Source organism: Lepidothrix coronata, unplaced genomic scaffold, assembly GCF_001604755.1.
Source record: "Lepidothrix coronata isolate B3197 unplaced genomic scaffold, Lepidothrix_coronata-1.0 Scaffold93, whole genome shotgun sequence".
NCBI lineage: Eukaryota > Metazoa > Chordata > Aves > Passeriformes > Pipridae > Lepidothrix > Lepidothrix coronata.
Window position 1 is genome coordinate 1,895,089 of NW_016690273.1, and position 15,797 is coordinate 1,910,885.

At 52.4% G+C, this 15,797-nt stretch overlaps 3 protein-coding genes and 1 long non-coding RNA gene across 6 annotated transcripts in view; 2 read left to right on the forward strand and 2 right to left on the reverse strand.

Moving 5' to 3' along the window:
* The window catches only part of RAB6A (RAB6A, member RAS oncogene family), a 43,319-nt gene extending 38,185 nt beyond the window's left edge, over positions 1–5,134 (reverse strand). For both annotated transcript variants that reach the window (XM_017821896.1, XM_017821895.1), the window contains exon 1: positions 4,978–5,134. In XM_017821896.1, coding sequence (XP_017677385.1) covers positions 4,978–5,047 — 70 coding nt within the window. In that variant the 5' untranslated portion in view covers positions 5,048–5,134. The remainder of the gene's footprint in view (positions 1–4,977) is intronic.
* On the forward strand, positions 5,109–6,866 carry LOC108500724. Its single transcript, XR_001875974.1, has 2 exons — positions 5,109–5,184; positions 6,631–6,866. It is a non-coding gene; the product is annotated as an uncharacterized LOC108500724 (long non-coding RNA).
* A 1,913-nt stretch (positions 6,867–8,779) lies between these two features.
* On the forward strand, positions 8,780–13,856 carry MRPL48 (mitochondrial ribosomal protein L48). The gene is made up of 8 exons (XM_017821946.1): positions 8,780–9,074; positions 9,310–9,362; positions 9,531–9,568; positions 9,886–9,971; positions 10,872–11,044; positions 12,209–12,311; positions 12,975–13,064; positions 13,641–13,856. Exons 1-8 carry the CDS (start codon positions 9,054–9,056, stop codon positions 13,713–13,715), a joined length of 639 nt encoding a protein of 212 aa, XP_017677435.1. The 5' UTR covers positions 8,780–9,053; the 3' UTR covers positions 13,716–13,856.
* A 938-nt stretch (positions 13,857–14,794) lies between these two features.
* LOC108500742 (cytochrome c oxidase assembly factor 4 homolog, mitochondrial) lies at positions 14,795–15,794 on the reverse strand. Of its 2 annotated transcripts, none has more exons than XM_017821948.1 (2): positions 15,724–15,794; positions 14,795–15,167 (listed from the first exon to the last, which is right to left on the reverse strand). In XM_017821948.1, exon 2 carries the CDS (start codon positions 15,158–15,160, stop codon positions 14,921–14,923), a length of 240 nt encoding a protein of 79 aa, XP_017677437.1. In that variant the 5' UTR covers positions 15,161–15,167; positions 15,724–15,794; the 3' UTR covers positions 14,795–14,920. The 2 variants fall into 2 exon arrangements, with proteins under 2 accessions (XP_017677437.1, XP_017677436.1); XM_017821947.1 differs by having other exon boundaries at positions 15,685–15,769.
* Positions 15,795–15,797: the final 3 nt, after the last annotated feature.

Here is a 15,797-nt window from a genome sequence, read left to right on the forward strand (position 1 = left end):
TTTGGGGTTTTATCATCATTAGTGAACACAACAGGTACTTAGATGTGCATGAAGGCAACAAAAAGCCTTTAAACATCTGCACTAAATTACCAGGTAAGGAGAAGGCAGCTATTTCCTCACAAATTCGTTACAGGAGACAGGTTTTTAACCATCAGTGAAGCTGAAAAAATTGGCTCTGATAATTCCCAAGTGCTCCATTGTCTGCTGAGGTGGCCTCAGAGGAGGTTCCTTACCTTTGTTTCTCCATTACTCCCATTTACATTTCCACCAAAACCTTCAGACCTGGGCTTTGCAGAGCATAGATCAAATGCCAGGTACCACCACACCACTCAACAGACTGTGTCACATCAAGGGACAAGATGATCATTTCGTTAAAATCCCAAATTATTTCTCAGCTGCAGACAGAAAAGATACCAGAGCAGAGAAAGGCACAGCTACTCCTCCTTTCCAGAGCAGATGCAGCTCCTTCAGAGGCTTCCACAAATAGCCAGGGATCAAAAGGCACCACGAGAACAGGCACCACAAAACACTGAGGCCTTTTTCTCTGGCAGGCATCGCTGCAGGAAGGGATGGGGGGAAAGAGGAATAGTGGAAAAGAGAAATGGTGGAATTCAAGGTCCTTAGGACAGCAAAGAGGGATCAGACCCCAAGCAGGTTACACTGGGAAAGAACCACAGACTGGTTTGAGATGGCAGGGACACCTCCCACTATCCCAGGTTGCTCCAACCTGGCCTTGGACACTTCCAGTGATCCAGGGGCAGCCACAGCTTTTCTGGGTAACCTGGGCCAGGGCCTCCCCACCCTCACAGCCAGGAATTCCTTCCCAATATCCCACCTGTCCCTGCCCTCTGGCAGTGGGAAGCCGTTCCTTTTCCCCTGTCCCTCCATCTCTTGTTCCAAGTCCCTCTCCAGCTCTCCTGGAGCCCCTTCAGGCCCTGGAAGGGGCTCTCAGCTCTCCCTGGAGCCTTCTCCTCTCCCAGCAATTCCTGTGCGTTCCTCCCAGGCCACTTGTCCCTGCTCCCACCCTCTGTGGACTTCCCTTTTGGCTTTGAGGTTGTCCAGGAGCTCCTGGTTCATCCATGCTGTTCCTCCACCCTGGTGTTTCTGCCTGACTTCCCCTTTGTTGGGATGCACTGCTGATATTCCACATGTACCCAAGAAACCCAAGTTCAATAACCCCTGGAAAATTCACACAGTCCAAATACAACCCCAAATATCCAATGGAAAACCAGCACCAAGAAATTAAACAGGAGGGAAGGGGATGAGCTTTTAAACCACCAGTGGGACAAACCAACAGCTCTCTGGAGCTGGTAAGCCGAGAATTCCCTAAAACCAAGGGAGTTTTAAGTTGCACAGGGATGGCAGTCCCTGCAGGACCGTGAGCAGGGTGACACCAGCTTCAGGTTACACTCGAAGCACCCGCAGTTCTCCAGCCATCCAGTAAAACACACACTGCTCAGCAGGGCCTGGACCAGCAGTTATGCAACAGCACAGCTCATTAGTGCTCTCCAAACAGTTATAGTCCATGAGTTATTACGCTGCCCCTATCTTCGCAATATTAAAACTCTCAGTTCCTGATTAAAAAATGGTTGTAATTTTCTCCAGGATCTTCCTCAATGCAGAAATGCCACCACAGAGAGAGAGACAAGAGGGACTCCTTTTGGACACACTGATGCCCTTCAGACCTGCTCACCAATGGAAGCTGCAGCATAAACTCACATGATGGGCAAATATTTCTGTTGCATTCAGTTCTGCCCATTCAATCAAAAAGAAAAATCCATTTATGAAGAAGCAGAGGTGTTCCTATGCAAGAATTATTAATATTTGAATCTGTATCGTATTTTCTGCAAGCCACCCCAATATAGGTGATGTGTACATTAACTGGTGTGACCCAGAAACCAGAATTCCTCAAACCTGAGGTATTAGGGCTGACAAAACCCACCTGATAAAAGCAGATCAAAGGCAGTAAGAAACACACTTCCCCACACACAATAGCTCCATCTAATCCCGCAGCACAGAGCTCTCCCTGTCTTTTCAGCAAAGATTAGCATATTTAAAACTGCTACACTCTGTATAATCTTCAATCATTGAGGAGAGTAATTCAATTAAGGGGAGTGCTGGGGAAGTTGCTGGTGTAAGTTAAAAAAAATAAGGGATGGAAAGAGAGGAGGAGGAGGAGGTTCTCCTGGCTGGACACGGATGATGTTGCAGGCTCATGATGCATCCCCAGCACATGCGGCAGGGCTGGGCTGGGGAGGGGCTGGGGGACAAACCCTGGAGATTTTGGGGAGCAAGGGGCAGGGAAAATCAGCATCTTAGCACAGGAAAAAGAACCTGCAGCTAGTGGTGAACAGCAGGAGGAGGCAGGATCACTGCAGTCCACGGGAACACAGCACTGGACTCCCACAACATGGCTGAGGGGAGCGGAGAAAACCAGGCACTGCATCCGCTGTGCAACCCCACTCCAGACAGGAATAAAACACTCCCAAATCTGCCATGGAACGAGGCTGTACCACTGCAGACCCTGGAAGGAATTGCAGTGCAGATTTCCTTAGCCACAGCATTTGTTGGAGAGGCCGTGTACAGCTCTGGCTGCTGAGGCAGCTCACAGCCACGGCAGCCCTTTGTGACATTCCATTTGTCATCCTGGAGCCCTTGGATGTACACGGAGCAGGAGCACTCAGCCTCCCCGGCAGCAGCAGTGGGATACCTCTAATTCTGGCCTTCCAAAAGGGCACACAAACCTTCCAGCCAAACAGGGAGCCAATGCACCAACCCAGAGCAACAGTTGTACAAAGATCCCCTCAGATGCAAAACCTGCTTTTGTAAAAACTTTTATTCCTGCAATTCCCTCGCCCTTCCAAACAAAGGTGTGAGCACAGCCCACTCCAACTCCCTTTCTTGCAGCAGCAGAAATTCTTCTTCAATGATTTCCAAACATTATTTGGAATGGGAGCTATGCTCCCTCTGGGCAGGAAAAAAAATAAAAAATGTCAGGGAATGACATCATGGCAGAGACGTCTGAGGAGATTCAATTCAGGAAAGGCCGTGTCTCCAGCACAGACTCATCCATGAGCTCCGTGCTGGAACGTGCCCACGCTGCAGCACCCACGGGATGCAGGGACACACTGAGCACGGAGCAGGCATGGAATCATCCATCCCCAGCATCCCAGACAAAGGCAGGACTGCAGCTGCTGGCCAGGCCCTGGATTCAAATCAGCTCCCACCCATCCCTAAGCCCCGGCCAAGGCAGCAGTTGCAGGGATGAATATCCACTCAGGAGCATCTTGCTCTGCTGTACCCACAGAATCCTTTCTCTCCTCCTTACATTTGATGCCATGATCAGGAATTATTTAAAACCTCCCAGTACAAACAAAGATGATGAGCTGAGAGGGAAAAAATTCCTACAGGAAGGAGATATCTGACGTTATGTCTGCTGCAAGAGACAAGAAATGCACGTGTAAAAGACCTGCTGAGATTTAAGAGCTGCACCAGGTGCCACAACCTTCCATGCAGGAAAAGCTTCGGGATATTGAAGCTCAGAAACACAGGAATACAAGCCAAACATTTTGCAAATGCATTGCTAATATTTAAAATTGCTGTTGTCAAATACCTGGGGAAAACAAACAAACAAACAAAAAAACCCCACAACAAACCAGCATTTTCTACACATGACCCTCTTCCAAAATCCTCATAAAATGGCTGGCCAAACATCACCTCAGCAAGTACATCAGGTGACTAACCCCCCGAAAAATAATAAATACCCAAGTTGCACCTGTGCTCTCCAAATTCCTGACACGAAAAAGAGCTGTTTCAACCCCAAAACCACAAAATAAAAAAGGATGAAAGGCACAGACTGAAGAAACCCACTGATGTATAGGTGAATAATTTCAATGACAGCCTTATCATCAAACTCATCCACGTGAGTGAGGAAATACCAAGATATAAGTCCTTTCCCCCCCAAAAAAATAAAAAAAATCCAAGTATTTCATCATCTCTCACACAGAGACCAAAGGTGGCTGAGGGAGCAAATACCCCGCCCTGAGACAGAAATATTCTGCACCTCCTCATTATGTCAAAGATCGCTCAGTATCTCACCAGGATTACACAAAGCAGCTGATAAAGGAGCTTTTTTGCTCTTTTCAGAAAACTCTTCCAAGGGAAAATGTGGAATGCAGTAATGGAGAGAGAGGCCTTCCGCTGAGGAAGGAGGAGACAGCGTTTAGGTTGGGTGGTTTTTTTTTCATTCCAGAGACAGGCAAGAAAACCTCACTGGCTGAATTAAATATTCAGAGCGTTGCTCTGCCAAGACAGAACTCCATTATGGAAAAACGCTGTATTTACACGGAAAACAGCGAGGATTGAGGCTCCTACCCCCCAAAAACCAGAGGGGCCGGGATCAAATGAATCAGCAACTGTTCCTGAATCAGACAGGCTTTGGGAGGGGTGGGAGTGTTAAACCAGAGCTGAACACCTCAGGCTCCCAGGAGGGTAGGTGGGTGTCAGCGACCCCCAGGACGGAGGGTGGGTGGGTGCCAGGGAGGATGAGGAACGTGATACTCTCAGACCCCCAGGAGGCAATGTGGGCGGATGGCAGTGAAAGGGACCCCCAAGAGGGTGGGTGGGTGCCAGGGAAGGTGAGGAGGGTGATCCTCTCAGACCCCCATAGGGGTGGAAGGCAAAGTGAGGAGGGGGATCCTCTCAGACCCCTATGAGAGTATGTGGGTGGATGGGAGTGAAAGGGACCCCCACAAGGGTGGGTGGGTGTCACGGAGGGTAAGGAGTGGGGTCCCTTTATGTCCCCACAAGGGTGGGTGGGTGTCAGGGAGGGTAAGGAGTGAGGTCCCTTTATGTCCCCACGAGGGTGGGTGGGTGTCACGGAGGGTGACAAGTGGGGTTCCCTCCTGCTCCCCCGAGGTCGGGCGGGTGTCCGAAGGGATCCCCCCCTTTCCCGGCCCGAGGAAGGCGGTGACTCACCGCTCTGCTCGCCCAGGAACACCAGCTTGAATTTCCGCAGCGGGTTCCCGAAGTCCCCGCCCGACGACATGATGGAGGAGCCGCCGCCGCCCCGCGCTCGCTCCGCTCCCCGCGGCGGGACCCGCGACCGCTCCCGCTGCTTTCCGCCCTCCTCCTCCTCGTCCTCCTCCTCGTGCTGCCGCTCCCGGGCGAAGGCTGCGCAGCCCGGTGAGGTGCCGGTGTCTGTGTCGGTGTCGGTGCCGGTGTCGGTGCCGCCGCTCCCCCCCCCGCGCTCCCGGAGCCGCCGCTCCGCCCGCCCCGCGCACGCGCCCTGGGAGCCTCCCGCCCTCACGGAGCGGGAATGGGGCGGGCTGGGAGGGACTTGAGGGATCGGCCCGTTCCAGCCCCCGTGCCGCCGGCAGGGACACCTTTCACCAGACCGGGTTGCTGCAACGTGGCCTTGGACACTTCCAGGGATGGGGCAGCCACAGTTTTTCTGGGAAAACCATTCCAGCCCCTCCCCACCCTCACAGCCAAGAATTCCTTCCCAATATCCCATCTAACGCTGTGCTTTGTCTATGTGAATCCATTTCCCTTGTCCTGTCCCTCCATCCCTTGTCCCAAGTCCTTCTCCAGCTCTCCTGGAGCCCCTTTAGGTCCTGCAAGGGGCTCTCAGGTCTCCCCAGACCCTTCTCCAGGTGAACATCCCTAGCGCTCCCAGCCTGTCCCAGAGCAGAGGGAATCCAGCCCTTGGAGCCCTTTTTGGGACAGATCTGGGCCATTTTGGTTGCTGTGGGAGCTCCCACCAATTCTCCAGCTGCAATAAAACCCCTTTTCACCACGTCACCGAAACAGCCTCAGCGTCAGCGCAGCACAAGGATGTGCCCAGCCCACACAGGCTCCAGGGAGGAACCAGCACAGTGCTTCAAACCAAAGGCTTAATCCCAAATGGATACAGGTATTCCTCTCAGAGCATCTCCAGAGACCCTCGCTCCACGATGTCCCCAGCACATCCCTCAGAGAGGGTGACATTTTCCAGGAAGGTCAATGATTCCCACTCATCCTTTTTCAGGGAACCCTCCGCCTTGGGGCCACCTCTCCCTTTATAGCTATTTTTTGCCCATTTCTTCCCATTTTGCCCTCAAGGTTCAGCGCATTAGGAGGTTCCCAGCTGCATCCTGGTTAAACCTTGGCTTTGGGGTGCCTCCTGTCAGTGCAGCCTTGCTCCCTCCTCTCCCACACTGGTGCAATCCTGTCCTGATTGAGACTCTCTGGCTGGAATGTGAACACAAAATGTGATTTTGGGGGTTTCCTGGGGCTTCACCTGCTGCTTCCACTGAATATCCCACTGAAACAAGAACATGCTGGATGACAGACCCCCCGAGGTCTGCAGCTCTTGCCCCATGGTCGTATTCGTGTTGGTCCAAATCTCTTACAATCTACTCAACAAGGTCCAAATAAAGCTCCACAGGGTGTTTTCCACCTGGAATCGAGTAGGTTGTCCACCTTTTTTCCCATCTGGGGGATTGTTCCAAAGCCTCTCTGCTCTGATGGTCATGGAAATGCTTGTTTAATCCCCTGCTTTGAAACCCTTTCTGATTTTTATTGTTTCATTTATACTCCCTTAACGTGATTCACTGCTTCTCCAAGGTGTCGTTTTGCTTTTTTTTCCAGGCCTTGAACTGCCAGTGAACTAAAAGAGGAAAAAGTGTCTTTAACCAGGTGATTAAATTTGAACAAGTTTTAATGAAGATCTGAGCAGGAGCAAGAGCTCACATCCAGCTCCACACCCAGCACCTGGGAGCACATCCATAGCAGTTGTGTGGCTGCTCTCCTGCACCAAGGGGAATGCAGACTGTCAAAGACCTGCTTTAAATAATTTCAAGTTTTAAATACATATATTGTCCTTGTTTATGTGTCAGGGTGGATTCTGGGATCTTTCCCGCAGATCCCATGGAAAACAATGGCTGAAGGCAGAGGAGGAGACACAGAAAAACAGGTTTTCTTCCACAGTGTGTTTAAACACTTTTGGATTGTTTTTGTCATGAGACAAGCCTGAAAAGAAGTGGAAACTTCCAGGTGCTGGATCTCAACTCTGCCAGGGCAGCTTTGCTCCTCCAGGTTGCTGCTTGAGGAGGGGCAGGTGCCAGAATTCCGGCTGTGTGGGCACATCCAGCTCCGTGGCAGGGAGAAACCTGCAGTGAGGCAGAAGAGGATGGATGAAACAATCCCTCTCTGCAGCCTGAGAAGCCTTTAAAAAAGTAGGAAAAGCTGCCTGGTGGTTTTTTAGTGCATTACATAAAAAAGGAAATCATTGAGTCACCTCAGCTTCTCTTTCCAAATGTCACAGAAAGGTTGGGAGGTTGTGCTCCTGCAACAGGGATTGTGCTCCCTGGCTGTGAAACATCCAAAAGGCAAAGAAAGGCACGTTCTAGTTGGAAATAAGGGCCATGTTCCCAACAGGGAGGCTGCTCAGCCACTAGAACAAGCTGCCAAGAGCAGCACTATCTTTGTATCCAGGGAAAATCAAGAGCAGGAGAGATGAGAAAGATGCTGTTGTGGAGAGAGGAGTGATCTGCTTCCAGGAGGGGCAGAGGGAATTAAGGGGTGCAGCCCCATTCCATGGGCACTCAGCATTTGAGGGCATGGAATAAGGAGTCATCTTGGATGTGCTCTTAAATGGTGGTGCTCATCACTACTTCCCCAAAAACACAGGCCCAGCCAGTCCCCTCTAGGCACAGCAGCCCCTCCTCAATTTCCTCTGGGGATTCAAAGTTCCTGGGAGGAGAAGCCCAGGTTTTCTGGAATGGGAGTGCTGGCCTTAACCCAGATCTGGCTCCTTCCTCAAGCATCATTCTCCCTGCCTGGGGAGATCACCTTGCCAGGTGGGATCAAAGGGCAGGACAACATCCACGTGGACCCTTCTGTCACGGGCCAGGAGCACCAGGGAAACACAGCTTGGAGCTGGGAATCTGTGTCCTTGTGTTGTGGAGGAGGGAGCAAAGGTGAGGTGAGTTCCCTCTGCTCCCTCCACGTTCCCTCCACGAAACAAAGGCACTAGGAGACTTGCCACGTGGATGAACTCAGATGAACTGGAGGGAGAAAGTCCACCAGGAGCCCTGACAGCTCCAGCCAAGAGCAATTGGAGAGGGAATGAGTCCTCACACAAAATTCCAGCTGATCCACCCAGGAGGAACAGATCTGAGATGGGGGCTCTGGAGCATCGGCCATGGAAGGAGGGGGAAAAGCGGGGCTAGGCAGGAGAGAAGGGAGCAGGGAAGAGCCTGGGAGAAAGGATGGTTTGTGGGGAAGAGGCAGGAGGAGGCAGTTTGGCATGGGATGGGTTTTCCTGAGCCAACTCCAGGCTGTCCAGGCTTGGGGGGGCTCCAAGGACGGCACAGCATCCATCTCTCCCCAGGCAGACCCCCGTGCCCTCCTTCTCTCTCGCCGCTGGGAAATCAGGGAGGAGGTCCGTCCCAGCCCAACCTTCCTCCACTCAGGATTTAGTAATTCTAAAGACATCAATAAAGAAATAAAAATAAAGGACGAAGTAAATGGCCGCCGCGACGCCACACTCAAGATGGCCGCCAGACCCACACTCAAGATGGCCTCCTCAGGGGCGGGGTCGGACACCATACTTGGCATCGCCACGTGGCCACGCCACACTCAACATGGCCGCCGCACCGTGATGGACGCGGCGAGAGGCCAATCAGCGAGCGAGAAACGGGCGGAAGGCGGGCCGTAGCCGGCGAGACGCGCGGTGATTGACGTAGGGCGGGGCGCGCTGTGCAGCTGCTGCCGCCAGGCGGCGCTGCCTGGTGTGTACGGTAAGGGAGGGATGCGGTGTCCGCCATTGCCGCCTGGACCCCCGCACCCTGCCCACCGCCTCCCGCAGGGCGCCGGGGCCCCGCCAGCACCGCGGGTTGTCCAGAAACTGCCGCCTCTGTGAGGCCTCGGCGGGCGGAACGCGAGGCTGCCCGAAAATTGGAATTGTCGGTGGGAGGAACGCGAGGCGGGAGCCGCGGGGCGGGGGGGACCCGGGCTTGGCGCACCGGGGCCCAGCGGGGGGACGGTTTGAGCGACGGACCGAGGATGGGATGATGGCGGCGGTGCCGAAGGTACGGGGATCGGGAATGGGAACGGGAATAGGGGACACACAGGGAAGGGATGGGCCTGGGAGCCTGTTCAGTGCCCCATCACCCTCTGAGGGAACAACCTTTCCCTGATATCCAGCCTAACCCTGCCCTGACACAGCTCCAGCCGTTCCCTGGCTCCTGTCCCTGCTGTAGTCTGGGGGTGTTGGTGACAATTCCCTGAGGATCTGTCACTCTCTTTGTGTTTCGGCCATTCCAGGTGCTGTGCTGGGAGAAGGGAGCGATGCTCAGGCAGCTGTTTGCCCTTAGCAGGTGAGTGCCTGAAACCACGGAGTAAAGCACAATAACAGGCATTAAAAACACCCCAAAAATGGCCAAAGGAGATTTGCCACATATTTTTCCATGGGTGGGGGAAATCACAGCTTTTAAAGATGATCTTGTTTCTTACAGAACTTTTAATCATTGTCTTGTTTCCTCCAGAGCAGCAACACCCAGAGAAAACCATCTGTGTGCTGCAGGTAAAGTCTATTGTTAATCCAAATAAATGGAGAATTTGTGTTTCCTTTTAATTTTAGGGGGGTTTTTAGCCAATTTTGGGCTGGTTAAATAACCTGAGCTGATGCTCTTCCACTTCCATATGTTCTTTCCTAACATTTTCTTCTTTTTTTGTAACATTTTCCTGGTCTCCCAAACTACCCACAGCCTCTTTTATTCTTTCTTGTTGTTTCCTTGAGAGTTCACCTGAGAAGTGAATATTTTTAATCTCTTCCTTCCTTATTTGTGGCTGCCCACACCGAGCTGTGAGTTGGGACAGGAATTTGGCTTCCATTTCCAGGTGCTGCTCTCCTGAGTTGCCACAGATCCTACAGATCCCGTCCTACTCATGGAATTGGGAGGTATAAATACCTGCTCCCACCAGAGGTAGGCAGAAGGAATTATTTTATGAATTCCATGGCTGATAAATCACATCCAGAGGGAATAATGGCATCGTTTCCTGCTGCTTCTCTTGGGGAAAAGTGTTGTGTGACATTCCTGGAGGGACAGGACAAGGGGCATGGATTCACATGGACAAAGCACAGGGTTTACATGGGATATTGGGAAGGAATTCTTCCCTATGAGGGTGGTGAGGGGCTGGGATGAAATTCCCAGAGAAGCTGTGGCTGCCCCATCCCTGGGAGTGCCCAAGGCCAGGTTGGAGCACCCTGGATAGCAGAAGGTTGGGAATGGCACTGGATGAGCTTTAAAATGCCTTCCAACCCAAACCATTCCATGAAGTTCCCCCACTCACAGCCTTCATTTTGTCCAGCACATTCCTGTGGAAATTCCCTTGGGAGGGAGAAATTTCCTCCTCCTGCTGAATTTCACACCTGAATTATTATGAGCAGGTCCTGTTTTCATGTCACCTTTTGACATTCCCTGGAAAGTCAACCACTTTTTGTGGAAGGAGGAAACACCACCAAGCCAGCTGCCTTGTGGACAGGACCTGAAAGAAAAAGGAGTTGTACTCCTGCTGTTTCTACTCTTTTTTTTTGTTTGTTTGTTTTTTTACCTCTGGGAGAAATTAATTTTCTCTGGAAGAAATTAAAAATACGGACGTGTTTTCTCTGGGGTATTTTTCCTGTGGTGCTGCCATCCAAGAACTGAGCTGAGAAGAGCTGTCAGGATAATGCCATCCCAGTTTTTAGGCAGGGAGAGGGAGCACAGATGGGCTGGGATGTGGCTGACAAACCCCTGTCAGAGGAGAAGCCCCAAGGGAAACACGGCGGGGTTTTATTTCCAGCGTCGCTCAAACTCTCTGTTTTATTTTATTTTGGAAAACAGACTCCAAAGAAGAAAAAGGACAGACTGCAGATGAAGGAGATCAATCCTGGCACTGAGTTTGAATATGGAGATGTCAACATCCAGATGACTTCCTATGACATGTGCCTGGTGGAGCACTTTGCCCAGTATGTCCACAGGCTCTGCAACAGGCTCTCCATCAAGGTCAACGAGAGGTAAGGGACACCTTGGAGACCAGGGCACCATCCAGTCCTTCTGATTCCCATGTGGATGAAAATCCAAACCTCTCCTCCGCCCCCTGTTCTCTTTCTGTGTTCCTACAGTTTTGTGTGTTTATTCACATGAGGAAGGTTCAAGTGGGCTTGTTCCAGCAAGGAAAAACTATCTGGCTCCATCTCATTCCTCTGAGGAAAGGCTTTAAGCCTCTGGGTTTAATGTTATTGTTTAAGGCTTTAAATCTGGCTTAAGTATTGCTGACATTTCCTGCTGGTTTTCCTTCCTGGTGTTTGATCCAGGCTCTGTGCAGTGAGTGATGTTGGTTATCCAAACTGGAATGAACTTGGGAAAGGGGAAAGCCCTTGAGGTGCTGGATGAGCTTCCTGCTGCTTCACTTTGGGAGCAGAGGATGCTTTAGGTAAACACCAGGTCCCAAACAGGATTATTCCAACAGCAGCTTGGGATTTAATGCCTGAGGGATGTGAGGAAGCACCTCAGTGCTGAAGTGCTCCCAAGGAGCTGCAGGCACTGGGAGAAGCCCTGAGTTGCCACGAGGGAATGAAAACAGTGGTGGATTCTCCAAAACGTGGATTTTCAGTTCCGCCCTCTGAGGTTGGACCTGGTTCATTGTGTTCAGAAAGGAAGGATTTGCCCTTGGAGTGAAAATTTTAGTGGAAAAGGTGGGCAGAAGGATGTAATTGGTGCTGTGGAAATGGGGATAGGGATGCTGAGGTCTCTGGAATCCTGCTGGGAGCAGGGTCTGCTCCACTGCCCAGTCATATTCCTGTTAAATTTGAGGGGAGAACAATGTCTTTGGAGTGGTGCTTTGCAGCAGCAGTTTTTAGCTCTGTCCCTGATGACAAAATAAGTCAGAACTGTTGCTTTCCTTCAACTACAAAGAATGTAAAATGTCTCAGGCTGGTGTTTGGAGCCAGTGCAGGTTTTTCCTGGCAGCAGGTGCTCCAAGCTCCTCCTTCATCCCCCTCCCATAAACCCCTGGCCTCTGCCAGTGCTTCCTTTGCAGGACACACTGTTTGCAGAATTAATTCCTCATGGAATGTTCATCTCCTTGGATGGTTGATCCGTCCCTGTAGAGCATTGGGAATGTCCTTAGGACAGGGAATGTCCTGCCTGTCCTAAGGTCTGCCCTCTGGCTCCCCCAGCTATGCCATGCCCACCAAAACCAACGAGGTGCTGTTCCTGGAAGAGAAAGGATCCAAGATGCAGCTGGATGCAGTCCTTACAACCCACCAGAGGGTTGTCCAGGTAGGAACTGCTGTTTCCTGATATTCCTGTGGTTCTCCTGCAGCACAGGCTCTCCAAACCCCTCCAGAGTTGGAGCTGAAAGGTGTAATTTGGGCATAAAGCCTTAATTTGATCCCTTACTGAAACTTCCCCCCAAAATGGAAGCAGGAAGAGGTTTCCTGGCTTTATGTAATTTCAGGCACCACATTTATTACCTATTTTCTGCAGAATGCTCCATACAAGAGGTAGAAAAGCCATGTTTAAGGATGGATGACTGGAAAAATTCCATGAAATTTAAAAATACTGTTAGGAACAGCTTCAAAAGACCCCAGAGCCCCTTCCAGGGCCTAAAGGGGCTCCAGGAGAGCTGGAGAGGGACTGGGGGCAAGGGATGGAGGGACAGGACAAGGGGGAATGGATTCATGTGGACAAAGCACAGGGTTTACATGGGATATTGGGAAGAAATTCTTCCCTGTAAGGGGGGTGAGGCCCTGGAATGGTTTTCCCAGAGAAGCTGTGGCTGCCCCATCCCTGGAAGTGTCCAAGGCCAGGTTGGAGCAACCTGGGGTAGTGGAAGGTGTCCCTGCCTGTGGCAAGGGGTGGAATGGGGTGATGTTTAATGTCCCTTCGAACCCAAACTGTCCTGGGATGGTTGTCCTGGAGCTGTGTCATTCCTTCCCTCAGATCAGTGGTTTGAGTTCCACATTTGCTCCAATACTCCTGGAGGTTATCCAGAGTAACCAGCCCGAGGGGGTCCATCTCCTCATCAAACAGGTATGTTTGTATTTCCCAGTGTCCTTCCTTTCAGGAAGCAGAGATGATCCATGTCAGGAATTTCCTTTGAGGATCCAGACCTGGGCCTGAAGCTGCTCCTGCTCTGGGCTTAGGGTATCCAGGATCTCCCAAAGCCAGGCCCTCCCTTCTCCATGAAAACCCACTGCTTCCAATTCCTGAGGAGCGCTTCCTTCCCCATTTAGCCTCCTCTAATTGGTGCCACTTCCCAGCCAGTCCCACAGATCCACAGGAGACAGCAGGTTGCAGGTTCCTTTCCTTTGCTGCCACACATTCCCCGTGAGTCCAAAGGGCATGTTTCACTCCAGCATTGCTCCACCCTTGTCCTGGAATCCCCAGGAGCTTCATGGAGCAGCTGGGAGCAAAGCTGAGACAGGAAACCCAAACGCTGTGCCCTGTTTTGATGGAATTCGCTCTGGAGTGGGGAGTTAAACTTGGGTTTTGTGAGAAGCCCAACAGTTTTCCAGCACTGAGTGACTTCCCACTCCCAGGGCATTTCAGCCTTTAGTTTTTCCTGTTAATCCTGATTTCCTTGGATGGTTTTCCCTCCCTCCACAGCACACAGAAGCCGACTTCAAGAGCAGATTGAAGGCTCGGCCAGAGCTGGAAGAGCTGCTGGCACAGATAGGCTGAGTGAGGAAAACTGCTCCATCCAGGGGCTGCTCCAGCCTCCAGAGGGGGATTCCATGAGCACTGTGCTGAGAACCCGGTGAATTGGAAAGAATTCCCACTGTTGGTTGTCTCAATAAAGATGAATAATGTGTTTATACCTGACTGGTTTGTACTGGGAGCAGTGGAATGGAATGTGGCTTTACATTCCTTCAGTTCTTCCTTATTCTTTTATTCTTGTCTGTTCTGCTTTTGACAGGTGGGAATTTCTGCAGAAATCCCTGCAGGTGAATAATGCTGTGCTGCAACAATCCCAGGAATTCTGTTCTAAGCAGATTTGGTGGATTCCAAGAGAAAACTATTCCAAACTGGTTTGTTTGGAAGTTTTTTTCCCCACTTTTTAAGGACCTTCCACTAAACACAGGAAAAGTAACTCATTAACACTCTCCCCCAAACTGGGGCTGTCCAGGTGTTGCTTGTGCTCCTGATCCTGCTGTAATTTTGGGGAACCCAGCATCCACCTTTCTGGGAAACAGCCTGGAAGTTCCTTCTGGCAAAAGCCAGGGATGTCCTTCCCTTTCCAGCCTCCAAAAGGCAATTTTGCTTTGTTTGCCAGGAAGTGGTAGACAGAGGAGGATCCTTTCTTCCCCCACTCCTAATTATCCTGGGGCTTTCCTGGAGATAAATCCCATCCCCAAAATCCCATTCGGTGGGACACGAGGTTATTGGTGCTGGGAAAAGCCTTGGGAAGGACATGGAGTGGAAATCCATGGCAGGGCTGTTGTGGAGCCAGGGACATTTTGGGCTGGAAATCCACAACCATGGAATCATTAAGGTTGGAAAAGCCCTCTGGGATCACTGAGTCCACCCTGTGGCCAGTCCACCCTGTGGCCTTGTCCCCAGCCCAAAGCACTGAGTGCCACGTCCAGTCTTTCCTTAAAAACTTTCAGGGATGGGGACTCCAAACCTAACTGGGCAGCCCCTGCCAAGGCCTGATCACCCTTTCCATGAAAAAATTCCTCCTCATGTCCAGCCTGGTGCAGATTGAGGCCACATCCTCCAAACCCCTCTGACCTTCCCACTTTGCTGCGGGCACTGATGAAGACGATTAAATTTCCAGATTTAATTTCCCACGTGGATTTCCCGGCACTTGGGTAAAAAAAAAAAATCACACAAAAAAAGGAGGGTGAAAGGCACAGCTCCCCCATTCCTGGGGGTCCCGGGTGGTGTCACTGTGCAGGGTGTGCCCGGCTCTGTCCCTGTTCCCGCCGGGCCATGCAGGCTCCGAATGCCCGGAGCTGTGTCTGGCAGTGCCGCCAATCCCGGTGCTGTTCCATGCACTCCTGCAGCTCCCGGTGCTGCTCCAGGCAGCCCGTCCGGGCGATCCTGGCATCCAGGGGGTCCTCACCCTCCTCATCCTCCTCCTTCCCTGCTGGCGCACGGCTCCAGGAGTGTCCCGGCTTGGCCATGGGAGAACTGGGAAGGAGGGAGGGGGTAGGGGGTGTTATCTGGGGGGGCATCCTGTGCTCTGTGCACCCCCCAGGAGGGGCTCAGCACCCCTATAGACGCCCAGGACCCCCCAAAATGGGCGCTCAGTGCTCTCCCTATCGCACCTCACCCCCACCCGTGGGTGCCCAGCACTCCCACCCCTCACACTCCACGGGGTGCCCATCCCCCCATCGGTACCCAGGACCCCCCAAATGGGTGCTCAGCACCCCTGCAGACACCCAGGACCCCCAAAACGGGCGCTCAGCACCCCCCGACCCGTGGGTCCTCAGCATCCTCCCTGACCCCCTCCTACCCACCCACGCCTTACACCCCCAGGGGTGCCCACCCCGCCATGAGTGCCCAGCACCCCCCATACGTTTGTACCCCCACCCGTGGCTGCTCAGCACCCCCAAAATGGGTGCTCGGCACCTCCTCCGCCCACCTCACCCCCACCCACGGGTGCCCGGCACCTCCTCCGACCCCTCACTCTCCCACGGGTGCCCACCCCCCATAGGTGCCCGGCACCTCCTCCCTCGCACCGCACCCGCACAGCTGCCGCTTCCCCCGAGCCGCCGGTGCCGCCTCAGCCCGGCCCGCGCGGCCGGAGGCGGAAGGGGC

Bases quoted from the DNA above. Each gene is read 5' to 3' on its own strand.
- MRPL48 (XM_017821946.1), top strand. From the start codon at position 9,054: ATGATGGCGGCGGTGCCGAAG. The intron at 9,972-10,871 runs GTAGGCAGAAGG...TTTGGAAAACAG, and splicing joins AATACCTGCTCCCACCAGAG to ACTCCAAAGAAGAAAAAGGA. The intron at 11,045-12,208 runs GTAAGGGACACC...TGGCTCCCCCAG, and splicing joins TCCATCAAGGTCAACGAGAG to CTATGCCATGCCCACCAAAA.
- LOC108500742 (XM_017821948.1), bottom strand. From the start codon at position 15,160: ATGGCCAAGCCGGGACACTCCTGGAGCCGTGCGCCAGCAGGGAAGGAG.